The following is a 27,182-nucleotide window of genomic DNA, read 5'->3' as shown; positions in this document are numbered from 1 at the left end:
CAAACTTGAAACATTGACCCTTCACCCATCTAAAAACAGCTGTTGGCGCCATGGGAGCTGGATTCCACAACCCGAAGGGCCTCGCTCCAAGCTCCTGCGCTCACTTTGGCTTCCAAGCCCAGCGATGCAGTAAGATAAGGAGCCGGGCCTGGAACCGCTGGGCTTTCTGAGATTCGGCAGAACATCCATCATAGCTGTGGTCTGGCACAAGCTCCGGCCGGGGTGGTTGGGTCTCCCTGTGATAACAAATAGAAGCTGTAGCCAGCAGCTCTTAGTAACTTTTCCTGCCCTCCGGAATACTCAACTACTAAAAGTACTCACACACACTCACACTGAGATGGCCTGCTGAAAGCTGGAGACAGACAGTCGGACTGTTTTACCACCCCAAAGATGGAGGTGGTTCGAAAAGGGGCGCGCTGCTGTGATCTGCCACCCCCCCCACCCCTGGTAAACAGGTTCTGCAGGTTTTTGTAGCATTTCCAAAGCTTGCTTGATTAGACCCTTTAGAATTGGGGGTGGGAGGGATGCATGAAAACCAGGAAACCTCCAGATGCTTGGTGGTTGGGGGGAAAGTGGGTGGGGCCTACTGGTGAACCCCAAAGGGCCAGATTGGGACCTTTGGTAGCCCATATTTGCCCCCCCCCCCAGGCCTGAGGCTCCCCACCCCTGGTGCAGACAATACAGAACTAGATGGACTATAGCTTGGCCTGGTATGAAGCAGCTTTCTATGCAATGGTCATAAACCATCTCCAGCTTTCCTAATCTTTAGCCCTGTTAGTCGTTATCACGGATGTCCCTGAATGCAAAGTGTTCTTGAGCTGCGCACTAGTCCGCAATTAGCCTTGGCAGTCGTTGGCTCCATGATAATACTGGCACCGCCAACAGGAGACCAGGCGGACAGACAGAGGAGGTACAGTGAAATAGGTAAGTTTATATTAATGCTGGACACACTTTAGGATGGTGTTGCAAAATGTCCTCTCATTGTGCCTGTAAATAGACTTTGGACCTCCTCCATCTATATAGACAGGAGGCACAGTTTATTTGTCATCAGAATATACCACTCCTAGAATATATAGGACTGAATAGCCCAAACATGCATGGTGTGCACACTGTGCATTCAAGCTAGTCACTGAGCTGGGCACCCTCACAAAGAATATCATAGAATAACTGTGACATTACACCTCCCAATTGCAGTAACCTCAGCTGGAGTTTAGAGGTGCACAGACGGATTTGGAGTTTAGGAGTATGTGGCCCCATGAAGCAAGCAAAAAATATGTCAGATGTCTTTGGCTGTTCTGTACCTTCTCCTGTTCTATATTTTCAGGGCATCATTGTCCCTCCTGTAAGTAATTCCTGTAAAATTCGTCTTTCTGTTCTTCTGGTTTAAGAAGCACAAGGTAACACATAAAATCAAAGAACTTATGAAACTTTTTTTTACCCCATTCACTCCTCCACACAGTCAGGCAATACTCTTATTAGAACCAACCCAAAGGTCACAAAATAAGTGAGCAAGCCTTCAGGTTTTCCAGGGTTCTTCATCAGGGCTGGAGTGGAGGTGGGGTGGGGGAGCTGGCATGGTGTTGAAACCACAGAGCCTTTAGTCACAGCCTTAAGATGAAGTGTGGGATGAGATAGTGGGCTTAATTAGATTATGTTGCAGGTTTCAGGTTGCACCTAGGAATTCCTCTAGGACTTCTGGGACAAAGCAAGATGTACCACAGGGAAGGGTATTTGTGGCTCTCAAAGTCAATATCAACACTTTGAATTGGGCTGAGAACCGACTGGAAACCAGTGCAGCTGACAAACATTGGCATGACATGATCATATCCGACCTAGTTGCAAGGCTCCAGTTCTCCAGCCAGGAATTCCGATGAGATTTATTTATTTATTTATTTATTTATTTATTACATTTTTATACCGCCCAATAGCCGAAGCTCTCTGGGCGGTTCACAAAAATTAAAACCACAATAAAACACCCAACAGGTTAAAACACAATTACGAAATGCAGTATAAAAAGCACAACCAGGATAAAACCACACCATCAGATGATCCGATGTGGCATTTTCATCTTCATGCTGTTGATCTGATTTTGAGTTCACGAGGCCAGCAAGTCTTGGCACACAGCAGTAGCACGGCTACATCTTTTTAGAAATGTATGATCCTCTGGATCACGTGCCTTGGCACAACCTGAAAACTTGGCAACACACAAATGCCGTGGCGGAGGGACCGGCTTTCTGTTAAAAATGCGCAGGCTGACGGATACAAGCCAAGAGAAGTTCAGAGCCGGGTGCCACAGATTGGTGAGTTTGAGCACTGTGAAGATCATGCAGGCATGCCTTGTATTATATATATGAATCGGGATTAATATTGCCTTGCCATAATAATTATATACAAAGTCTGCCATAAATGAAAAAGGTAACTGAAAGCTAAGAACTACAACAGGAATGTCTGGTCTGGCTGGGCCCCCAATCTGCCCTCTGGGGCTCCCCATATGCCCACGCCTCCTCCCCTTGGTTCCACCCTCTCTTCCCCAACCCCCAATGGTTGGGGGGGCATTCCCCAGCTTTTGTGCACTTTTCAACCCCCATTCTAAAAGGTTGAAATGTCTCTCCTAAGGCTTAGTTGCTGGCAGCAAGAGCTTTTAGCTACAATATGCTGTTATTTTGGTCCTGCACACTTTTGCCTTCTGCCCTGCCTCCCTCTGGAATGTATCCCCACCCCTCAAAACTCCTCCAAAATGGAATTTGGCTCTCTGGCTGAAAAAGGTTTCTCACCTGTGAGCTGCAGACTACTAGGCCCCAAAGAATGGTTTGGTGAAAAGTGGCTGAAATGTTTGCATTTCAGAAATATAAGTTTTGGGTCAAAGGACTATGCAAAAACTTTTGAACTGCACACACGCACGGTTCCATATAAGACATGGGCTTCTAGGCAGGGCAATTTGTAACGCACTACTGCTAGGATGGGTCATAGGCAGCTCTTTAAGCAGAAATCGACACACCCCTGAGATACATGCTTTGTTGATGGATGGATGCTTTGCCACATACTGTGTAGTGCACTGCTAGGCCAGGGTACAAATATGGATGGTTCGGAGCTGTATCTTACATCTCAGTTTGCTGATAAAGTCACCATATTTTGTGCCTTCTTCTGAGTGTGTTAATTCTCTGGTCCTTTTGGGACTTGTCTAGACAATGGGTTTGCCCCAGGGTGGATTCGCAATAGCTGCACATCATCTACACGACGCAGCTGCCATTGTGAAGCCATCCAGGGGCAAACCCCAGAAACACTGCTGGAAAACGTCAGGCATTCCCCCCCCCCCCGACTTTTTTGTCTGTGGAGGCGTGTCACAGCTAATGGCACCCCCTGATTGGCTGCCATCGGCTGGACAGGGAAGGAGGTGGACCTCCAGGAGCTCAGGAGAGCCCTGTGGTAAATTTAAAAAAAATAAAAATTAGGGGGAGGAGAGGAACGGGACCCGTTCCTCTCCCCGATTTTTATTTTTATCTGTATCTGCGAAGCTGCACAGATACAGATAATATTTTTTTAAAAAATGGGGGGGGGAGGAATGCGCAGCCAGAGGGAGGTCAGAGGGAGTTTGGGCGCTGTGCATCCCTCTCCTCGTCCTCCTCTGGATGTCTCGTTCCTCCCCCATCCCTTCCGGTTCTCAGGCGGCAGCCGCAGCAGCAGCAGCAAGTCCGCACTCATGTTCCTTCCATGCAAATGCCAGGAAGGATCGCAAGTCTGGGAGCCGGAGGCCTCGCAGTGCCAACATGCTGCTGTCAAGATGGGGGCCTGGACTATACATCTACACTCTGTCAGTTTCCATGAAGCTTGAACCTTGCTAGGCTTGGGGTGCCCCTACTCATCCCACCAATGGTGTGTTCTTCCTAGCATATAGAACAATCTTTCTCAACCTGGTGCCCTCAGAGATGCTGGCTGGGGATGTTGGGAGTTGGGCTACATCTCAAAAGCTCCAAGTTGAGGATGGCTGATATAAAATTGGAAGGGACCTCAGAGGTCGTCTAGACCAACCCTTTGCTCAATGCAGAGATTTTCCAACTACAGCAATGCTGAGATGGGTGTCCAATCTCTGCTTAAATGCCTCCACTGAAGGTGAATCCACCATCTCTTGAGGCAGTCTGTTACACTGCTGAACAGGTTAAAGCACTTTAAAGCAGTAGTGTGGATCCGGCCCTGTTCTCTGGAGCAGTGATGCTCCATCTTCTGTGTGACAGCCCTCCAGTTATTTGAACACCATGGTCTTGACTCCCCTTAATCTCTTCTCCAGACCCCTGTCTTGACGGTGGTGCTTTGGCGCCATGAGGTGCCAGGCTCCCGCACTTACATTCCTTCCTGGCATCTGCACAGGAAGGAACACAAGTGTGAACTTTCCCCACAGCACTGAGGGGGGGAAGGAATGAGGGCGCAGGAACGAAGCAGCCAGAAGCAGCCAGAAGGGCAAGGAGAGGGACGCTGGGTGCCTGAACCACCTCTCCTCCCACTGGCTGCCCGTTCCTTCCCCCCTTTTTATTATTTTTATTATCTGTAGCTGCGCAGATACAGATCATAACAATAAAAAAGAGTGGGGAGAGAAACGGGCCTCATTCCGCTCCTCCTCCTTTCCCTGTTGTTGTTGTTGTTACTATTATTATCCACAGGGCACAGGGCTCTCCTGAGGTCCGCCCCCTTCCCTGTCCAGCCCATGCCGACCAATCAGGGGGTGCCATGGGCAGTGACAAGCCTGCGCTGCGAAAAAAGTTGGGGTAAGTGGCCGAGTTTTTTTCAGCACAGTTTTCAGGGTTTGCCCCTGGATGGCTTTGCACTGGCGGCTGTGTCATGTAGATGATGTGTCGCTACTGCGAAGTCACCCTGGGGCAAACCCTTCATGTAGACATGCCCCAGGCTAAACATACTCAGCCCTTTTAACTATTCCTCATAGGATTTGGTTTCTTGTCATAAAGCAGTGATGAAGACTGAAGATGGAAGCAGCACTGGGGAAACTCAGGAGGATTATAATTGGATGGCAATGACGTCTAGACCACTGGGCACTACCCAGTAAAATTCCAGCCTTGTCTGGAAGCACCCTGGGTTCAGTATTTCTTATCTCAGCCAGTACAAATTTGACCTCCATGCTTTAAGACATTTACTGGAGATAGTATAAACATGGGCTGCCCTCTGGTGTTCAAAGTCTGCAAAAATCAATAAACCACCTATTTGTTGGAAAGGCATTTCTTTTGGTTTGCTCCTCTTGGAGGAACATGCCTAAAATACAAATTAGGCCCATTCATCTTGGCACACCTGTGCAAAAAAACTCATTTGCCAAGAACCAATTCTGAGCATTAAGGGTCTTCGTCATCTAGGCCCACAGCTTCCATGGTTCTGTATACTCAAAAGCACACCTGTTCAGGCTCCCTGTCCGGCTCAAAGAGGGGGAGGGAAAGTTGCCTGGAGCTTAAGAATATGGGATATATGGGGTGGGGGTGGCGAGAGAGACACGCTAGTGCTCTGTGAGGACTATGAGCTTCATCACACTGGGCGGGGGGACGGGGACGACGACACATGCTCCCTGCCGTCGCTTCTCCACCCATGTTTTCGTTCCTCCGGGACATGAGGCCCATTGGGTCAGCTGTTCACAGCAGGAGAGAGCAGCAGCTATGAGTTTGAAAAAAACATCGGACTTATTGAGGGGTTTTTTGGTCACGAGAGGAAGGCCAGAAGGGGCGGAAGGCGCGCAGAAGGCAGACGGCGTCATGTGAGGGACCTGAACAAACTCCGTGAGTGCCCAGTAATGAGTGTGCAATATCACACTTGTTGGATGGAGCTCTATGTCTATGAGAAGAAATGTAAAATGTTCAGGAGAGAGCAAGGCAGGGAACTGGCGGGTTTTCCAGTGCATGAGAGCAGTTGGGTTCACTCTAGTAGGGGTTCGAGGCAACCAATCAATCCCAGATAACAGTAGGGCAGTGCTCCCATTTCCTCAGGAAAGATAGTGTCAACATGTCATGTGCCAATGGTTTATAATGACTTAAATTGCTTGACGTTTGGTTTATTTTATGGTAGACAATGCACACAATTCGGTTAGGGTTTGTTTTTAAATTTGCTTTGTTTTGTTTTGTTTTTTTACTCTGAAGTACTCATTGTCTAGTCTAGCGGAATGGCATGCATGCAAAGAAGAGAGGGTCGATAACAGCTGTAGAAAATAACACACACAAACCAGAGAAGACACCTGCACAGGTTTTGAATTTGGTTGTAGAGGAACTGGACTCCCAGGCTTGCTAATAAATCTTGGTTTTGATCCAGTCGAGGTACTGAGCAACTTTGGTGTAGACCCCAGGCTTGTTCACCTGTGCACAGCCTGTGCCCCAGCTGACAATGCCACGGAGGATGGTCTGGCCTTGCTCCTCACACACCAGGGGCCCACCAGAATCTCCCTGCAAAACAGAGGTGGGGGCGCAATCAGCAAAGCCCAGGATCAAATCCAGTTGTCGCCAGCCCCTCTGCTCCCTTAGCTTCCAAAAGCTGTAATGAATCCTGCGAGTCAGGATTCTGCCTCTGGTCACTTGGGGTTGCAAGCAAAGTCCCTTCAGGGTTTTTATCAGCCCTGTGGCCTCTATGCTCTCTGCAGAATTGCTGCCGGGCCCGTCCTGAGTGCAAAGCAGTTTTGAAGTGCACAAGAATATTTTTTAAAGGATGTCCATCTCAATAGAATCTCAAAGCAGAGCAATTTATGTCAGTGTTCCATCCAATGATCATCCTGTCCAGTTACAGTAAACCAAATAATGTTTTTAGGGACAAGGAAGAAAAATTTGATGAAGTAGGTGGAAGAACAAAACAAAATATAAATTCAATGTTTAGCCTCTCACATAGTCCTCATCTAAAGATGTAAGCACATCCACCTCCTGATGTGATCAACCTGTGAAACTAGACAAGGCACCCTCAATAAATGTCTGCATCCAGGGTGAGTAAGGCTCAAGCTCGATGAAGTTGGGGTTCTTGTCTGCTGTAAAGGGTGCCCCAAGTGTCCAGCTACAGGAAAGAAATTTGTGTACAAGGGCTTGGGAGGGGCAGGTAAGAGGAGAATAATGTGCATATAATGGCCTTGTTCAGACAACACGCTAAGCCATGGTTAGGTCGTTAACCCTTTTGCAGCAAATGGTTAGTGAGAGTGGTTAAAATGGGGTTTTGTAGCCACTAAGGCTAAGAATGGTTCACATGACACACTAAGCCATAATGTTTCACTCAAAATGCTTAACCACCATGGCTTAGCATGTCATCTGAACAAGGTCATTCTGTCAGACTCATAAGGTCCAGGAAAGGCCAATATTTCATTCATTACATGTATACCCCACCTTTCTTCCAAGAACCCAAGGCAGTATACACGAGCCTCCTCTCCATTTTATCCTCACAACAACTCTGTGAGGTAAATTAGGCTAAGAGTCAATGACTGGCCCAAAGTCACCCAGTGAACTTCCATGGCCAAGTGGGGATTAGAACTTGGGTCTCCCCAGTCCTAGTCCAACAGTCTAACCACTATACCACCCTGGATCTGACACCTTTAACAAGGCAGTTTTGTAGTTCTCTTTAATCTGGAGGTTTGGGCTGCAGCAGCTATTAAGGAGTTGAGCAGGGCAATAGTTTTCAAGGCACCCGAATGTGAGTATAGAGAGAAGGGTAATCTGGCTGGGACTGTGGTGGGTGTATTTGAGGGCCTCAAATATAGAAGCTGTACTGGAGAGAGAGGCCTCTTGTCAAGGAGTAATCTAGCAGGTTGGACCTGGAGTATATTGCGGGGTTACAATATAGAAGACTTATTGTTCTTCAAAAAGCATTTTGCACGCAGGGTGTGACCAGGGTTGGATGCAGAAGTTGACCAAGGGCTCTGAATGTGTGGTTAGATGGAGGGAGCGGTTTACAAGAAAATTGACTAGCAAATATGACTAGCTCCTAGTTTTGGCTCCAGGTTTTGGAGGGCCCTTGGGCAAAACTTCGTCAATGGGCCCGCTCCCTTGTTGAGTCTAGCTTCTCACTACCATGGTCACCAGTTGCTGTTGCACCGCCTCCTCTTTCTCATCATGGCCAGCACTTTCCTGCTTGACAGGCAGAGAGCCAAGAAGCAAGGAGGCAGCAACAGCGGCATCTCCTGCTCCTCCTTCTCACCACAACCTTGTTTGGGCCAGAGTGAGAGGCAGGTGGACAAGCAGATTGCAATGGGAAAGAGGGGGAGCAGGTCCAGGGGTTATTGCCAGTGGGGCCCTGGTGGGGTGTGGGCCGTAGGCAGATGCCCAACTATGCATATCCTTGGCACCAGCCCTGCTGACTCCACTCCAAAGACTGGGCTGCACTGTGTGGCAGAGGTCTCCCTTGTGCTGCCATCGCTTCACAATGGACTCACCTGACACGCATCAGACATCCCATGCATGTATCCGGCACAAAGCATGCCTTCCATGATGCGGTTCCCATGTACATTTTGGGAACGGCACTGCTCCTGAGGAAGGATAGGTATATCTGCTTCCTGCAAATTCGTGGCAAGGTTATCAGCTCCTGCAGGGGAAGTACAGGGCTCCAGTCAACAAAGGCATCCGAATATGCACGTGGGTTATCACTCCAGTTTATATTACAGAGTTCTGGGCATCTGGGTGGTTGAGAAGAGATGGTTCTCTTTAAGATAGCCTGGACCTGTCTTCTGCACTGGCCTTGCGACCATAGAGGGAACTCTAGACATTGTAACCCCAGCAATTTGCTGGCAGACTAAAGCAAGCTCTCTTGTATGGAAGACTTTAGCTGGGTTCTGTGAATTGCCTCTGCTGGTATGGCTGTGAATGAAATCTCTTTTACTCTGTTGATTAGATATGGGTAGGGTGACCCTATGGAAAGGAAGACAAGGCTCCTGTATCTTTAGCAGTTGTATAGAAAGGGGAATTTCAGCAGGTGTTATTTGTATGCATGCAGCACCTGGCAAAGTTTCCTCTTCATCGCAACAGTTAAAGCTGCAGGAGCTATACTAGTGACCAGAGGCAAAAGAGGGCAGGGCTCCTGCAGCTTTAACTGTTAATTAATTTTGCTGTTTTAAATTTGTATTTTAATTTCTGCATTGCTGCGCAATTTTATCCAGGCTGTGTTTTTATATTGTATATTATATTATGCTTTTATACTGTTTGTTTTATATTTTGAATGGTTCCTATGGTTTTGATTTTTGTAAACCGCCCAGAGAGCTTCGGCTATTGGCAATAGTGGGCATTTTGGAAACGGCTGAGAAGGGAGGGTTGGGGGGGAAATACGAGGCAGCGTCCCGCCTCTCTGCCCCACTAACAAAACTCTGTAGGCCACATGACAGGGAATGGCAGCATCCAGTCGGCAGGGCTGGATCCTTATGGAAAGGGTAACAAAGTCTTCATGCCTGTTCTGGACCACTTTCTTCATACCTTCCATCGTATGCCCCCATCCTGCGACCTTGCAGTTCTTGCTAGTGTCAGGCGTCGTCTCCTTGGGTTCGGGCAGGCAAACAGGCGAAATGGTGCGCGAAAAGTCAGTACAGTGCCTCGACACCTTCTCCTTCAACCGCACCAGTGCTGGGGAGGGTACAGGGCAGCAGGTTAGCAGAGAAGCGGGGGCTCAGGGATGGGGATTGCAGCGAGGCAGAGAGAGGATGAAGGTTTCGAGTGCTTCAAAGAAGGGGACCGCCTTGTGCTTTAATGCACCTGAAATACATATGTGGACCTTTTGGCCTCTGGAAAGATGGCAGAACCACGGGGAAGGTGGAGGAAACTAAAGAAGAAACACTCACCAATGTCATGCTGCTTGGTGGCCTCAGAATAGTTCTCATGCATTAGATACTCCTGAACTTGGAGCTTCAGGGAGTCTTCAGGTTCGGACTTGTATTTGTTCTGGCCCAGCACCACTGAAATGCTGGTCACAGCTGGCCTATGGCAGAAAACCTGCAGTCAGCAGAGCCTTTAATAGATTCGAGCTAGATTCTCTAGAATCAGCTCTCTTTCCAGCTGCCCCAGCAGGTGGGCCCCAGTCGTGCTCTGGGGAAAGAGGGTGAGACTTGCCTCTGCTCAAAGCAATGTGCAGCGGTCAGGATTGAGCAGGAGGTGACGAGGCTCCCTCCACAGAACTGATCCCCGATGTATATGGCAGCCATGTAGGGATGGGAAGCGGGCAGTGCCACCATGCCCCCCACAAGACGGGCGGTGGAGGAGGTGACCTTTGGATAACGCTGACCACACAATGGAGCGGAGGCAGCCTCAGGCACACGGGACACCTGGACACTGGAAACAGTCAGGTCTGAGTTCGCTGGCTTCAACTCCAGATCTGGCCGTAGAACCGTTCCTGCCATGTCACCTGTGGAGAATGAAGCTCTGCCTGTTCATTTCTGGGCTTCACCCACACTCCAGCCCTTCCCAGGAGAATGGCACATGCCTTACCTGCAGTCTCGAGATGACAGCGGGTGACGTTGCAGAATTCCCAGGTGAACTGCTGCTCTTTTACCACAAAACACCACGGCTGGCTGTCGTTATCTGGGTTTCTGCATGAAGGAAGCATCCGTTCCCCTCTCAAGCAAGAGCAGCACTCAGCCACCTCCTCTCTCCCCTCATTTCAGTTCCCCCTCTTTGGGGGCAGCTCTTTGGCCCTTGCCATCCCTGGACCCTTTGCCCCAGAGCAACCTCTCGCGGCCCCTTCCCTCTCTCCTCTTACACTGTTCCTTGTTGAAGGTGCCCACTCACCACATGCACCCCCGCAGCTCACCTGCAGAAGCTGTGTGTCCCCAGACCCAGGCTGGCTGCATTGGTGGAATTGATGGAGTACTCCTTATGCAGGAACGGGGAGTCCCAGGGCAGGCAGGGTGTCCCTGAGAGACTGCTCTGGGCCATGCCTCGGTACAGATGCCCGTTTCCAATGTAGCAGGTCTGATTGTGACCTAGGGAATAAAAAGACTGGAGGTGGACCCTCAGAAGCCTAAGAAAAACATACAGTCCTAAAGAAGGCTATGACCCTGTTTATCCCCTCCCAAGAAGACAGCTACTCTTCGCCATACTTCAGAGCATTCACAGCTCATCAAACCTTTAAAAAGTAAGAAGAGCCAAGTTGAATCAGACAAAAAGCCTATTTAGTCTAGCATCCTGTTTTCCACAGTGGCCAACCAGATGCCTCTGGAAAGCCCACAAGCAGGACATGAGAAGAAGAAGAACAGCACCCTCCTTTTCATGTTCTTCAGCAACTGGAAGTAATATATAGCCATCATGACTAGTAGCCATTGATAACTTCCATAGCTTTCGCTCAGGCTTCCTGGGCAGCACGCAAGGCTGGCCTGAGGCATTTTCCTTCCAGAACTGAAGGACAAGATGGCATCTCCCCCTGATTCTGACTAGACGCAGTTGAATCTGACTTCAATACTGGTAAAGAGACAGTGTCCTCCCCTGCACCTCAGGACACCAGGCTAACTTAGGGGGCACAGGTCTGGCCGCACACAGCTCTGTTCTCCAACACCTTGTCACCACTCCTTCCCCCAGCATGAGGGGGCAGGGCCGGCCCTATATTTCTTCCTGCCTCAAAAATCCTTCCTGAAAGAAGGAGGCTTGCACTGGGAAAGGGGGCTGGAGACAGCCCAAGGGGAAAGTTGAATTCCAGGAACCAAACCAGTGCCTGTTCTCTCACAGATTATGAATATCCACATACTGCTGTGCCCTTCCCCACAATCCCTGGCCCTTCGGAACAGAGCTTCCTTGACCACTTCATGCCTCCAGTGTGAGACTGCAGGAGATCTGAGCAGTCCATTTTGCTACACATCTGGGAGATTCAGGACAGATAAAAGGAAGTCCTTTTTCACACAACATATAGTTAAACTATGGAATTCACTACCACAGGATGTAGTGATGACCACCAATTTGGGTGGCTTAAAAAGGGGAGTGGGTGGATAAATTCCTGGAGGGGAAGGTGATCAATGGCTACTAATCATGATGGCTATGTGTCACCTTCAGTATCAGAAGCAGTAAGCTTATATACACTAGTTGCTGGGGAACATGGGTGAGAAAGGTGATGTTGCACCCGTGTCCTGCCTGTGGGCTTCCGGTGGGCAGCTGGTCGGCCACTGTGTGAACAGAATGTTGGACTAGATGGACGCTTGGTCTGATCCAACAGGGCATTTCTTATGTTCTTATCTGGTTTTAAACTGGGCTTATTTTTCTTCACCACCTCACCATGGTCCATGGATTTGTTTAAGAATATAAAAATAATACAGTCTTACCGATTCAGAGCAGCAGTCCCTTTCACCCAATACCGTATGCCACCCTCATCATCTTAACTATTGGGCTTTGATCATTCTCTGTATTTCTGAATGTATATATTCCTTTTTTTAAAAAAAAAAAAACCTCTCACACAGTAATGCTGTTGTAATGAGTGTGCTGTGTGTGAACAAAATATTTCGTTTGGTTTATTTGAAACATGTTGCACATTTAATTTCACCAGATGTTTTCTCACTCCAGCAAAATGGGAGTCTGTAGTTTATTTCCCCTCAGTGCGCTCAGTTATGATATTCAACATTACTTCTCATGTACATAGTTTATTTAGGCAACAGCTAGACCTAAGGTTTATCCTGGGATCATCCAGGGTTCGCCCCTGCCTGAGCACTGGATCCCCTGTGTGTCACCTAGATGAACAGGTTTGACCCCTGGATGATCCAGGGATAAACCTTAGGTCTAGCTATGGCCTTAGAGTGCAAAGTGTCTCAATTACTGCAAGTTCTGTTTCACAGATGGGAAACTGGCACTGAGAGATGACTGGTTTAGGGCCAGTCAAGTGAATCTGGAGCTCAGGTGTGCCCCCTCCAGATGTCGTTGGACTGCAATTCCCATCATCCCTAGCCAGCATAGCCAATAGTGAGGGATTATAGAAAAAATATCTATAAATGTAACTAAATATTAGGGTGACCCTATGAAAAGGAGGACAGGGCTCCTGTATCTTTAACAGTTGCATAGAAAAGGGAATTTCAGCAGGTGACATTTGTATATATGGAGAACCTGGTGAAATCCCCTCTTCATCACAACAGTTAAAGCTGCAGGGGCTATACTAGAGTGACCAGATTTAAAAGAGGGCAGGGCACCTGCAGCTTTAACTGTGGTGATGAAGAGGGGATTTCACCACGTTCCCCATATATACAAATGACACCTGCTGAAATTCCCTTTTCAATACAACTGTTAAAGATACAGGAGCACTGTCCCCCTTTACATATGGTCACCCTATAAATATTCAATTGAACTAACTTATAAATGTGCTGTATTCCCTTCATTTATTGTTTTTTGCTGTTCCCCTAGAAGCTACCTTCCCCTAGAAGTTGAATTAATCAACCTTCCTTCTTATGTTTTTATATTATACATATTTACATAACCAGTGGATTGATAATAATTGTTAGGGGATTGTTTGTATTCATCTTCCCCCTTCTTTTATTTCCTTTTTTGTAACACCTTAAATAAATAAAAATAATATATTAAAAAAAGTGAGGGATTATAGGAATTACAAACCAAAAAGCTCTGGAGGGCCACGCGTTCCCCATCCCTGCTGTAGCTGATATTAGTGCTTTAACTGCAGGTTTCCTGGGTCCATATACATTGCGCCGCACACATTCTCCACGTGTGTGTGTGTGTGTGTGTGTATCCCTTTGGAACTGGGGCAACCAAGACTGTACATAGTACTCAAGGTGTTCGTGTGTCGATTTCTTTATTGTTTTCTTTCTCTTTTTTTCCTAACAATCCATAACATTGTCTTTGCATTTCGACAGTGGCAGCACAGCTAACAGATCCTTTTGGAAACTATACTGTGTAGATTCCTTAACTTGAATACTTGGGCCCTGCTCAGAATTCAAGACCAGGGCATAAATACAGTACATTGGAATAACCTTTCCCAGTGTGCATCACTTTTTCTTTTCTTTTTTGTAAAAAAAAGAAAAGAAATGGATTTTCACCTAGCTATTTCACCACCCACTCTTTAGGACAGCTTCAAACTTAGGCACTTGTAAGCATGTATATGTGTACATTAATTGCTATCTACAAACATACCTATGTCACACAGTGGCCCAGAAAACCCTTCAGGACAGCCGCAGACCTTGCTATGCTTCAGCTCTGTGCAATGACCTCCATTCAAGCAGGGATTGGTTGTGCATGCTGTGGGTCAGAGAAAGCAAGCGACATAGATCATAGGAAGCTGCCTTATGCCAAGGCAGACCTATCTGTCCACCTATCTCAATATTGTCTACTCTGGCTGGCAACCTCTCTCTATCCAGGTCCTTTAAGCAGGGATCTTGTTTGTTTGGTCTGGTTTTATTTCTTTATTTGCATAGTACAATGAGCTTATAATCAACAAATACAATAAAGTCAAGTATTCAAACCAAAAGAAACTGTGTTCCCTTTCTTGTTTGTGAGTGCAATCCTATGGGGATAGCCGTAAGCATCTGAACCGGGAGGCTTACAGCCATCCAATGCAGAGTGGGAGAAGTGGGGGAGGAGATCTTTGCCTCCGTGCTCCCCCTACTCTGCTTTGGCTAGATTAGGGTGACCCTATGAAAAGGAAGACAGGGCTCCTGTATCTTTAACAGTTGCATAGAAAAGAGAATTTCAGCAGGTGTCATTTGTATATATGGAGAACCTGATGAAATTTCCTCTTCATCACACCAGTTAAAGCTGCAGGAACTATACTAGAGTGACCAGATTTAAAAGAGGGCAGGGTACCTGCAGCTTTAACTGCTGTGATGAAGAGGAAATTTCCCCAGATTCCCCATATATACAAATGACACCTGCTGAAATTTCCTTTTCAATACAACTGTTAAAGATACAAGGGCCCTGTCCTCCTTTTCATATGGTCACCCTAGGCTAGATGGCTTCCTAAGGTGGCAGGGAGGGGGAGGGAAGGAGGCTGGGGAGGGGTGGGGAAGCAGCGTAAGCCATCCCTCCCCGTCCACCAGCACACACACGCTTTCCCTTCCCTCCAAGGTCACCTTTGCAACCTTGGAGAAACCTGCTACTGTGGATCTCTCCATGCCGGCTGCAAGGGGGAGTGGGAGGGGCAGGGGGCTTGGATTCCTGGGCCCAAGGTAAGAGCACTGACTCTGACCTCACATCCAGGAATCCAAATTATCCTATCCAACCCCACCCCTACCCCCAGATTCTGTTTAGAGGCCCTAAGATTGCGCTCTGAGTTAGATTTAAAGTAGAATGCTCTTAGAACACCCTCATTTAATTAGATCCCACCAAAACGATGTTGAGCTATCTGGGGCTTATAGTCCACCATATCTTTGTTAACAAACGCATCGAAGGGAAACCAGATTTCCATGAAGTGGTCATGTTTGGCCACCCCTCTCAGAACTCTGCCATGGTGGGTTAGTCTCTCTGAAAGCTCAATTTTAGGCAGGGATCTTTTACATCATCTACTATCTGATCTGTTTAATTGGTGCCAGGGATTGAATCTGTCACCTTCTGCACATAAAACATGTACACACAAAACTGAGCTATGGTTCCTCAGAGACAAATCAAAGGGAGGGCTAGCTCAAGAATCCAAGGTACAGCTGAGAAACCACCAATCTAGTGACTTCTTAATAGACAACCACAACACTCCCCTTTCACTGCTTTGATGGGCTGTGACAGGGGCAGGCAACTGGGGGGGGGTGCCTATATGTTGGTGGGTTGCCACCATGATGAGCTGAAACCCCACACTTTCGCTGCTGTGGGGTGGCAGTAGCTAATCCTGATACCACAGCAAAAGCGCAGGGTTTATCGGCACTGGGCCTACCCTCTGTCCTCTGCCCAGGCGAACAGTGACTGATCAGGGGTCACCATTCGCCCGGCCATACGCTGTACTCGCCTCACTCCAGATTTTTTTCTTCAGAGTTTCATGCGAAAGCCCCGCGATGGCTTTGAGTTGGCTGCTGTGCCATGTAATCAGTGCAGTGCCACAGCGCAGCCACCCTGGGACTTTCAGTGCATATAGGCAGCCCCCTGGTTCCATCCAGACCTTTTGGACTACAACTCCCATAATACCACTATTGGCCATGATTGCTGGGAGTTTTGGAAGATGTAGTCAAAAACGTTTGGAGGCCACCAAGTTGCCTACCCATGATTTATGATTAGCCTAACCCACTGACTCATCAACTAAGGAAAAACGATATATTCCTCTGCTCCACTCATTGTATAACAACCCCATTCCTCTTGCCTTATCATCCCAAAAGGAGACGACAAACTCTGCACTTTGTCTCTTTCATCTTATGTTCAATGAGACAACTCTTATGGCACTGGGGCAAGCCTACTCAGTCCCTGGAAGCCACTCCTGGCATGGGGGTCCTGCCCCCAATTGGTGGGAGATGGCTTGGTTAATGCCCTATGTATTCTCACTGCAGCAGTCTGCTTTAGATTGGCTTTGAAGTTCAAGGAGCCAGGACAGAGTTGTCAACATTTTGTCAGGCCTTTGGTCCCATCTGTGTCTTTGACAGCTTCATCTGCAGTCAACACTAGCAAGCTGTAAGATAAAGGCTGATATCTGATATCTGCAGACCAAGATGTACTGACTGAATTATGGCAATGAGAACAGTCTGTCAGCCCTGCCTCAAACAAAGCCATCACGTTATAAATCTGATTAAACTGCGGGGTCATGATGGTGTTTATGTTATAAACTGAATTGACTCCAGAACAGGGTGGGCAACAAGTAACCCCTCCAGATGTTTTGGCCTGCAACTCCCATCATCCCTCAGTGCTGGCTATACTGGTTAGGTCTGATAGGAGTTGTAGGCCAAAACATTTGGAGGTCCAGAAGCTGCCCACCCCTGCTCTAAATAAAGGGAGATAATGACAGTGATGTAGTGGAGCAGGAACATGAGGGAGCTCTGGCACTCCCCCTCCCCTCCCCTCAATGACATCATCCACTGGAGCAGCATTTGCCAATGTTGTAAGCTTGAGGGGCTGGAGGACCATTCTGCCCTGACACATTATCCCCTTTCAGGCAGGCTAGGCTCAAACACACACTGCCCCAAGGTCCCATGCCTGATCAGGGATGTGAGCCCTGTTCTCCCCATCCGAAGTCCATCATGCTAACCAGTACACCAGCCTACGCCAGCTGCCTATTCTATGACTGTCAGCTGAGCCTGTAATCAAATGGGCATTGTTGTTATATTAAATTGACTCAGCTGGCTGCACTTATCAGACTTTCCTTGGGGCAAGGCTGTCATGATGAGCTCCCGCCCTTCAAAACGTACCACTACACTGCCGGATCTTAGAACCTTCATTGCAATTAACCAGCGATAGCTGCTTGCAAGAATTTACATTTTGTTTTGATGAATGGGTGAGTTTAGGGAGGTTCAAGTGATCCCAGGAGTTCTAACCATTTGGAAATATGGTGATCACAACCAAGGGAGGTCCATGACACTGAGAAACAGCACCAAAGGTAAGTGTGGTCAAAATAGGTTCTTCTATTAAAGGTGATTCTAAATCAATTGCTATAGGACTTACATGCATTGGGATTCTTGCAATATAAGCCTTTTTGATGAAAAATTGTTTAGATGAACTCATTGATAAAAAGTGAGATTCAAACATTTTATAAGTAATATTATTGGGATAGTGAGGGTCTAACTAGACCTTTCATGCAATTGCATGTTACACAATTCTACCAGCTTTTTTAAAAAAAAATTAAAGAGAAAAGCTGCTTTGGGGTGGGTGGGGCAGCTGGAGCGCAGAGGTGGAGGCAGGCAGGGAAAGGGTTAAGCCCCTCCCCATACAGACATCTGCACTCCAAATCAAACACTCCCCCATAGCCTTTTTTTCTTTTTTTAAAAAGCCGTTACAATGACATGCATTTCTGTGCAATGTTTAGTTAGGTCCTGAAAATAATCAGAAATATAAATACGAAGTAGCGGATGATACTCAGCAAAGAAACGTTGTGTCGTCAGACTTAGGTAGGAGGATGAATTGGAAACGACCTTTTATCGGCAGGGTCGGCAGCTGCTTCCAATGAAGTGCAGGCAATCTCTTGACCGCATGACCTCATCCAACAGAAACCATACCTGCTTTAGTTTTTCCCACCCTGTAATACAGCCCTCGCCAACCTAGTGCCCTCCAGATGTGTTGGACTTCAAGTCCCATCATTCCCAGCCAGCATGAAATCAACACATCTGGAGGGCACCGGGTTGGCGAGGACTGTACAAGTGGATCAATCCCTCCCCTTTGTTCCGACGCTGTTTGTTGCCTGCTTCTGCCCAGCTCTGACCCTTTCCATGAATGTGCTTGCAGAGCATCTTCTTTCTACTGCAATGGCACTCCTCCAGTCCGGTCGGCGGATGGTAGCGCAGCCAGGTGTCCTTCCTGCCAATGTGTAGCTGTCTTCGTGCTCCAAAGCAGCCTTCTGCAAAGCAAGGGCAGGGGGTGACTCTGGACCCCCAAAGTACTTGGTGCAGCCTGCCTGCCTGCCTGCCTGCCTTTTGCAAAATGGGACCAAAAAGGCAGCAGCTACAACCCTCCATTTATAGGAGGCCCCCATGGCCATGATTAGGACAAGTCATACCTTAGAAAATGGTCCTTACGGTCCTTACACATCCCAGTACCACATCACAAAAATCCCCATGCCAATTTTGAGTGACTTGATACCAGAAGGATAAGGAGTTGAGTTACCAACTCTGGCCAATGGTGTGACCTCCTGGAAGTTCAATAGCCCCTTTTATAATGGAGGCATGGCTTCCATCCATTTGACCCAATGCATTACAGGCTAGGCTCTTGGCTTCATGGAGGAGAGTGATGAGAACTTGTTTGCTCCAGTATATAAAGGCTTTTTAGTTGGCCATGGTGCCAAGCAGGGGCATCTCTCCATGGCTGGGATTAGGCCATTAAGGAGCCAGACCAGGTCTATAGCTTCAGGGCTCAATCTCTGGTACCTTTCTCGCAGTGTCTCCCATGGAAACCAGCTGTACAGATGCAATGGAACCCAGTTCGCCAGGCTTCACAGGCACCACCATTCTGGCATGGGTTAGGGACACAGTGTCCTGCAAAAAGAAGCCAAGAGTCAGCCGTGCTTGGCTAGAAGTTTCAGGCCTTGGGCTATATAGACCCCACAGTACGGTCTGGGCAACCCATGCCATTGGCCATCAAGCCTGGCAAGTAGCCGAAACATTTTAAGACTTTTTTGGGGGGAGACCAGCTCATTGGACCTGGGGGACAATATACACATCCTGGTGGTGATAGTCCCATCACTCCAATTCATCTGAAAACTGGTTGACTTCTCCACTTCCCACCATTGACTCACCTATTCGCCTCTCCTGTTTGCCACAGTACCTCCATTTGTCATCTCGGTCGTAGTTCTCTGTGGTAGCACACCTGATAGGGAAGAGTCTCGTGTCATAGAAGGAATACATGGAAGCTAGGCCGAAGCCAAAATGAGAAGTTGCAAGGCATGACTTCCTGTGCACATCTCAGTGTGAAGGTCCATCAAGGCCCAACGTGACCCCCTCTTGCCTCCCAGCATGCTCCATAGCTCTCACTCTCCATATGGCCCCAGCTCTTTCGGGTGAAGAGGTGCTTACCAGGGCTGATGACGAGCTCTACTCTGGATGCAGGAATGGTGCATTATGCGCTCATAGCGGAATGGGAAATGGCAGGGCTCCTCATGGGATGCATGCTCTGCAAGGCAAAAGTGGACGGGCTGCTTCTATTGCATACAGGCTCAAGAAATATGAAGGCTGACATATAGCTCTCCACTTTTCCTCCTGGGCACCTAGCAGGACTGTCCTGCTTCTGGTCACCTTCATATACCTTTGAAAGTGACAGAAGACTCTCAGGGCCTTACATTTTTCATGCAATTCTTGCATCATTGTTTCGTGGGGGCCCAGACTTCTTTCCTCAAAGGAACACTTCTGTTGCAAAGAGCGATTACATTTCCCCAGCAACAGTTTAAGCATTTTGCTCTCCGTATATGAGATTCCCTCTCTCTGCCTAAGCCAGGGCAGCCATTGCAAGTTGCAGTGCAATGTGGTTGTGGGAGAGTCATAGGCACCCAGGGTGGAATCCATGGCAACAGTGACACGCTCCTCTTTCACATGCCGTACCCTGTCATCCTATGTACTAATAGCTGAATGCCAATCCTTATGGAGCCTAAATAGCATTATTCATGCACAACAGAAAGGAATCAGCAGGCTTGGAGGAACCCCAAGGTTTGCAGAAGTTTAAAGAGACCAGTGAGAACTGAACATGCCAAGTGGGCCCAGTGTAGACTGATGCTGGGGTGGGGGTGCAGAGAAAACTCTGGGGAGGGGGAATGAAATGAAGTATGTTGGCTGGCTGGAACCTTCTACGCTGCAACGTTTCATGGCAGGTCGTACTTGTTCTCTTTAGGAAGGTGTTTGTTTACGCCCCATGCCAACCCCCACCAGATGCTGAGTGTGCCAGTGGTCTACTCTGTTCTACCGCAGCGGGAGAACTTTGTAGCCCTGTTACATTGAAGACAAAAACTGTCAAATACCAACAGAATACTCCTTTCCCTACAGCAAGCCTTTGCCATTGTATGAAACTCTCCCCACCCAACCCCATGCCGCCCACTTCAGTTCTAAAATGTGAGCTCATCTCTCCGATGCTCAAGTGCGCATCGACCCAGTTTAGAATGAAAAAAGTGGTAAATAGGCCATTCTCCCTACAGTATTAATCCCGCAGTGACAGGATTCCCATTCCCTCACATCTTTGATTGGCAAAAGGCTATTGCAGCTATTGAACTATGTGTGAGAGAGAGAGTGTGTAGAAACAAGACTAGCATCAGCTTCTGTCATTCCTGGGCAGGTTTCAGGGCTCCAGCATCTCAGCCTACTGCTCAATCCTGCCCCAGGCCCACCTTGTTATTATTTTTTGGCCTGGCACTGCAAGCAGTCACTGAGTAGTGGTGTCCAGCTAACATAATAATCATAGAATCATAGAATAGCAGAGTTGGAAGGGGCCTATAAAGCTACTGAGTCCAACCCCCTGCTCAATGCAGGAATCCACCTTAAAGCATCCCTGACAGATGGTTGTCCAGCTGCCTCTTGGAGGCCTCTAGTGTGGGAGAGCCCACAATCTTCCTAGGCAATTGGTTCCATTGTCATGCTGCTCTAACAGTCAGGAAGTTTTTCCTGATGTCCAGCCGGAATCTGGCTTCCTGTAAGTTGAGCCCATTATTCCGTGTCCTGCACTCTGAGATGATTGAGAAGAGATACTGGCCCTCCTCTGTGTGACAACCTTTCAAGTATTTGAAGAGTGCTATCATGTCTCCCCTCCATCTTCTCTTCTCAAGGTTAAACATGCCTAGTCCTTTCAGTTTCTCCTCATAGGGCTTTGTTTCCAGACCCCTGATCATACTCGTTGCCCTCCTCTGAACACGCTCCAGCTTGTCTGCATCCTTCTTGAAGTGTGGTGCCCAGAACTGGACACAATACTAGAGGCCTAACCAATGCTGAATAGAGGGGAACCAGTCCCTTGCATGATCTGGAAGCTATACTTCTATTAATGCATCCAAAAACAGCATTTGCATTTTTTGCAGCCACATCACACTGTTGGCTCATATTCATCTTGTGATCTACAACAATTCCAAGATCCTTCTCGTTTGTAGCATCGCTGAGCCAAGCATGCCCCATTTTGTAACTGCATTTGGTTTCTATTTCCTAGATGTAGAACTTGGCATTTATCCTTATTAAATTTCATTCTGTTGTTTTCAGCCCAGCGCTCCAGCCTATCAAGATCACTTTGAAGTTTGTTTCTGTCTTCCAGGGTATTAGCTTCCCACCCAATTTTGTGTCATCTGCAAATTTGGTAAGCGTTCCCTGCACCTCCTCCTCCAGATCATTAATAAAAATGTTGAACAGCACTGGGCCCAGGACTGAGCCCTGCAGTATCCTGCTCATTACCTCCCCCCAGTTTGAGAAGGTACCACTGATTAGCACCAAGTGATAATTTCCCACAATGCTCCCAAACAACACTAAATTGGGGGTATAGTGAGAAATTAACCTGAAACTTAAACCTAGCTGCCTGGTGCTGCTCTGAGGACTATCGTTCCTGTTGTTGCTGCTGCCACAAGAGGAGGGCTGTTTTTCCAGGGGGGCTTCAAATCAGGAGCTGCCATGGGGGTGGGGGAACTAGGGGACGATATGTCACTTTACAGAGAACAGTCCTCTACATGAAGGCATCCTCAGTTTGAAGGGCCGTTCAGTTCCAAGATAAAGAACCATGAGAAAAGAGAGAAGGGGCCTGGAAGTTGGCCATCACCAGGTAGCACCTGGACAGCAGACTGAGCAAGGCGCACAACTCCCCTGGTGGTCACGGCCTTCCCTACTATGGTGAGACGTATTGCATTTCTACCTAAATTATAGTAATTACTTCTAGGTTTGCATCTATACATGTAAACTAGCATATGCACATTTTTTGTCCTTCTTTTGGCGATGCGTAAGTGGGAGAAAACCCACTTTCTTTGGTCATCGGGCAAGGCCTGGCAAGGTCCCAGCTTTGGAAAACCTAGCACAGCCTCCCCCGACTGTTGTGTTGGACTACAACTCCCAGAACCCCCAGTCAGCTAACTGTAGGATTCTGGGAGTTATAGTCCAACACATCCAAAGGCGGAAGGAGGTTGCCCTAGGAGCTCATCTTGTGGCAACTGTTCCTTGTCTGGTACCAACACAGAGAGTTGATACTTTACCTTCATGCTCCCTCCTGGGTGGCTTGTGATGGGGGTCCTGCCAGAGAAACAAAGAGCAATGGCTGTGTTATAGCAGCATGGGCCTCTTTTTGCAGCGCGGTCCACACCTACCAGCTCAGGCATCTTTTCCTTTCCCATTCTTTCCAAACCAACCTCCGTTCTGAAGAGAAGGCTTCAAGGGACATAAAACACCTTGAAGGCCGCTAATGAGCTTGCATTTCAATGGCCTCAAAAAGCACAAATACCTCATCAAAGGCTGCAGTGAGCTCTGCAGGACTATCTACCTATACATCTTTTAAAAAATTTCAGTCTAATTCCACCCCCTAAAAGCAATATAAACTAATTATCAATTGTCTATAAGACATCTAAATTGTAAGGGGGTAGATATAATCTCATTATCAATTTCTGTTAGTGGTTCCCCCCCCCCCATTAGAGATGTTTTATTAGGGCTTCTTTAAACAAGCTATTTATAACACTGTGGCAACTGGCCACTCACGGAGGTTTGCAGGTCATTTTGGCATCATGAGCCTCCTGAATGTCTCCTGGTCCTTCCCTAGGTTATTCCACTTATAGATAAACCTTGGAAAACCCCATTCTTCTGAAAGACTTCAGGATTTCCTGTTGCATGCTGTCGAAGTTGCACTATAAAATACCCACTAGAGGGCGCTGCCCCATTCAACTGCATGAGCTTGGAAGTTATTATTATTATTTATTTATTTATTTATTTATTTATTTATTTATTTATTTATATAGCACCATCAATGTACATGGTGCTGTACAGAGTAAAACAGTAAATAGCAAGACTCTGCCGCATAGGCTTACAATCTAATAAAATCATAGTAAAACAATAAGGAGGGGAAGAGAATGCAAACAGGCACAGGGTAGGGTAAAACTAACAGTATAAAGTCTGCACAACATCAAGTTTTAAAAGCTTTAGGAAAAAGAAAAGTTTTTAGTTGAGCTTTAAAAGCTGCGATTGAACTTGTAGTTCTCAAATGTTCTGGAAGAGCGTTCCAGGCGTAAGGGGCAGCAGAAGAAAATGGACGGAGCCGAGCAAGGGAAGTAGAGGCCCTTGGGCAGGCGAGAAACATGGCATAAATTAACATGGCATAACATGGCATAAGTTTTAAATTACAGACTAAATGCATAGGTGTGTGCAAGGGGTGTGCCGAGTGTGCCCAGTGCAAACGGCCCTCTAGCTACTCTGCTGTTACTGTCCCCCAACAGCACGCCATTACTCCCAGAAGCTGGAGCAAAAAGCAATCAGTCTGCTGGGACCCCATTTCAAAGAGGCCAGGAGGAGGGCCTCGGAAGGCTAATATCAGCTTGTGAGACTTTTCTCCAGCCACTGACACTATAAAGCCCCACCAATGCTGGGGCTGGAGGAGCGTCTCCTCATTCCTCCCCCCCACACCTGCAATGGCACTCCCGTGGTCAGGCAAGCTGTATGCGGAGTAGGGCATCAGTGTCTACAGTGTTTAATTAATAAATAAATGAATAAAAATAGTCCTTCAATAAATGTTTACATTTTTTTGAAAAAAAAAACCCTGGGTGCACACCTTAATGAAATGTGCTGTGCACGCCTATGACTACGTGGTCACTGCTCCCCTCCCATGCTTGTTTCAAATGCAGAAGAGAAGCAGGAAGCAAAGCAATGGTAAGCAAACGTGGTTTCCCTTGAATTGTTTTTTAGCTTATAAATCACTTAAATTTGAATATGAATGAAACCAGGGACAATGTGAAGGGACATGCTTGAGCACCTGCTGAGGGCCCACACCCCATGCAGCGGAACGGACCTTTGGCTGCCCTCCAGAGTCTCTGGAACAGCAACTCCTGACAGCACGCCTTTGCTCTTGGCAGCAGGTGCAAAAAGGAATGGCTCTGCCAGGAGCCTCTCTGCCAGGAGCCACGCTTCAAAGAGGGCAGGAGGAGGAGCCCCCAAAGACTAATATCACCTCGTAAGCCCCTCCTCCAACTAGTGTCACTACAAAGCCCCAGCCCTGCCTGTCACCTCGCCTCGGATGTGCGACGTGAGGCGATGGGCGGGGCTGGAGGCTGCGTTCCCGCACTTCCCAGAATGTGGCCTCCAGCCCTGCCCCTCGCCTCGCATTGATCCGAGGCTTTTCTTTGTCGGCGCCAGTGCACTGGCAAAGAACAGCCCCGGATGTGCAATGCAAGGCGACGGGCGGGGCTGGAGGCCAGTCCTTTCCCGGTAAATTGAGGGCCGGTCCTGGTTGCCCTGGAGATCGCCGTTTCTCTGGAGGACTCTGGGGTATTCCGGGTCATCTGGTCACCCTAAGCCCCACCAATGCTGGGGCTTGAGGAGCATCTCTTCATTCTCCCCCCCCCCCCACTTGCAACAGCCCTCTCGTGGTCAGGCAAACTGAACATGGAGGGGGGCATCAGTGTCTACAGTGTTTAATAAATAAATGAATACAAATAATGTCCTTTATGATTGAGTATTCAATAAATGTTCTAATAATAATAATAATAATAATAATAATAATAATAATAATAATAATCCAGGTGCATACCCTAATAAAATGTGCTGTGCACACCTATGCTATACAGAAAGCTTACAGGGCAGTAGAATGTTCCTTCCGTTCTGCAGCTGAAGGCCAGGACCCCAGCTGAGCTGGAAAACAACTGGAAAGGGGAGCCTGAAGGACGGGAAGTGACAATGACAGAACAAAAAAGGAGAAGCCTGCAGCATGGTGGCCAGGAGTGAGGTGGGAGGCTCTGGCTCTTAGGGATACGCACACATGAATGAGTACCAGACTGAGGAGCCCCCATCCCAATATGATACGGCCCATAAAACATATAGGGGGACAGGTAGGTTGTGCCCTTACAGCAGTAGGATAGCTTGTTTGCTTTTAAAGTAACACAACAGATGTCTCTCCTGTGCAGGAGAGGGTAATACGTATCTTAGAATGATACCATTTTTAAAAAAAAGAGTTCACAAAATGGTGAGGCAATAATATTGCGGGGGAGGAGGTAGCCCTGCAGATGTTTATTTGGGATTGTGTGTCTATGTGGGGGGCTTTTTGTGGAGTGGGAAGGTTAACATTTTAAAAGGCTGCACGAGGGCTTCCATAGTAGCAGGACGGAGCAGAATGCTCAGCTTCTGCAACCAGAAATCTAAATATAACAACTTTTAAAACCCTTTTCGGAATTGCCTAGGCCTCAGGATGGGGATAGGGATGTGCTGCCAGTCTCCAGCAATGTCAAGGGCATTAACCCACAGAGCAGTTTCATACAGTACCTCATTCAGCAATGGAAGTGCAGGGGAATGATCCATATTATGCAATTTCTCCTCAGTGGATGTTTGGGTTCCCTGGGACAACTGAGGCCCTTTCTACACCTGTCTTTCCCCCCAGGATTGTGCCTGGCTCGTCCCTGTGTGTCCAAGTGATGCACAGTGGAGCCCAGGGGCAGGCAGGGATGATCCCACCATTTTCCCAGTATAACCAAGACCTTGGTTATCCCCATTTTATCCATGGTCCTGGGATGATCCCGAGGGCCGTGGGCGGTGTGGGCGCCCGTCCCAGCTTCTTCCCTCCTCCCCACGAGTAGCAGGGATCAGCAGAGGCAAGGAGGCAGGTGGGGGGGGGAGTCCAGGGACATTGGGAGTGTGGTGGGGGGAGCAGGGTTGGGGGATTTTTTAAAACTTATTTTTGTGCTGGAGCGCAACTACATTCCCGGCTCCTGGTTGTTGTTGCTTTAAAAATGGCGGGCATGATGGGCGCAACATCCCTCTTCCCTTCCAGGATGTTGCATTTCTGTTTGGATGCCCTGGGATGATCCTGCAAGCAGGTAAGTCTGGGATCATCCCCCCTCCATCCCCGAAGGCCCTTAGGTGTAGGAAGGACCTGAGAAACAGCTACATATTCCTTGTGTGAGGGTCTTGCTATTTTTTGTTTTACTCTGTACAGCACCATGTACATTGATGGCGCTATATAAATAAATAAATAAATAATAATAACAATTGACTAGAAAGAAAGTCTGCTGAGAATCATGCATCCTGGTTCTTAGACCTGCACTTGGGCCATTGGGCCTGTGTGCGAATCCTAAGCCATTAGAATGGGCCTGAACTATTAGGGTGCATTTTGGGGGCAGGCTGCAAGCTTTGCATCTCATTCACCATGACTTTGGGCCTTTCCTTCCTCCTTCTCCCCTTTACATACCTTTCCAACCACTATGGCCTCCTTCTGCCCTTGATGCCCACACCAGGGACAAATGTCTCATCTATCTAGTGAGCAAGCTTGCAGGTCTCAGCTGTGAATGTTTTCATGGGGGCTGGGATCTGGGTATAAATTATAATGGACCTAGGGGTAACCTAAGCAGAAACGGAGAGAGAAAAAGGATGTTAAATGGATGTGCTGGGATCTCACCGGGAACGGCTCCCCTGGGCTCAGAAGAAGTGCAAAGAGCGGCAGCAGCAGCAGCAGCAGAGATGTCATGGCGGTGGCTGGACAAGGATGAGATGGTGAGGTTTGTGCTCTGCTTCA

At 47.9% G+C, this 27,182-nt stretch overlaps 1 protein-coding gene across 1 annotated transcript; it reads right to left on the bottom strand.

Moving 5' to 3' along the window:
• Positions 1-6,022: 6,022 nt before the first annotated feature.
• On the bottom strand, positions 6,023-27,178 carry F12 (coagulation factor XII). Its single transcript, XM_063120990.1, has 14 exons — positions 27,066-27,178; positions 22,675-22,711; positions 19,547-19,643; positions 19,270-19,340; positions 18,902-19,009; positions 18,241-18,375; positions 14,052-14,156; positions 10,747-10,918; positions 10,425-10,525; positions 10,050-10,341; positions 9,782-9,918; positions 9,420-9,566; positions 8,390-8,538; positions 6,023-6,428 (listed from the first exon to the last, which is right to left on the bottom strand). Exons 1-14 carry the CDS (start codon positions 27,132-27,134, stop codon positions 6,273-6,275), a joined length of 1,776 nt encoding a protein of 591 aa, XP_062977060.1. The 5' UTR covers positions 27,135-27,178; the 3' UTR covers positions 6,023-6,272.
• Between the last annotated feature and the right edge of the window lie 4 nt (positions 27,179-27,182).

The sequence above is a fragment of the Elgaria multicarinata genome, chromosome 3 (genome assembly GCF_023053635.1).
Source record: "Elgaria multicarinata webbii isolate HBS135686 ecotype San Diego chromosome 3, rElgMul1.1.pri, whole genome shotgun sequence".
Taxonomy (NCBI): domain Eukaryota; kingdom Metazoa; phylum Chordata; class Lepidosauria; order Squamata; family Anguidae; genus Elgaria; species Elgaria multicarinata.
This window is presented reverse-complemented; position numbering and strand designations above follow the sequence as displayed.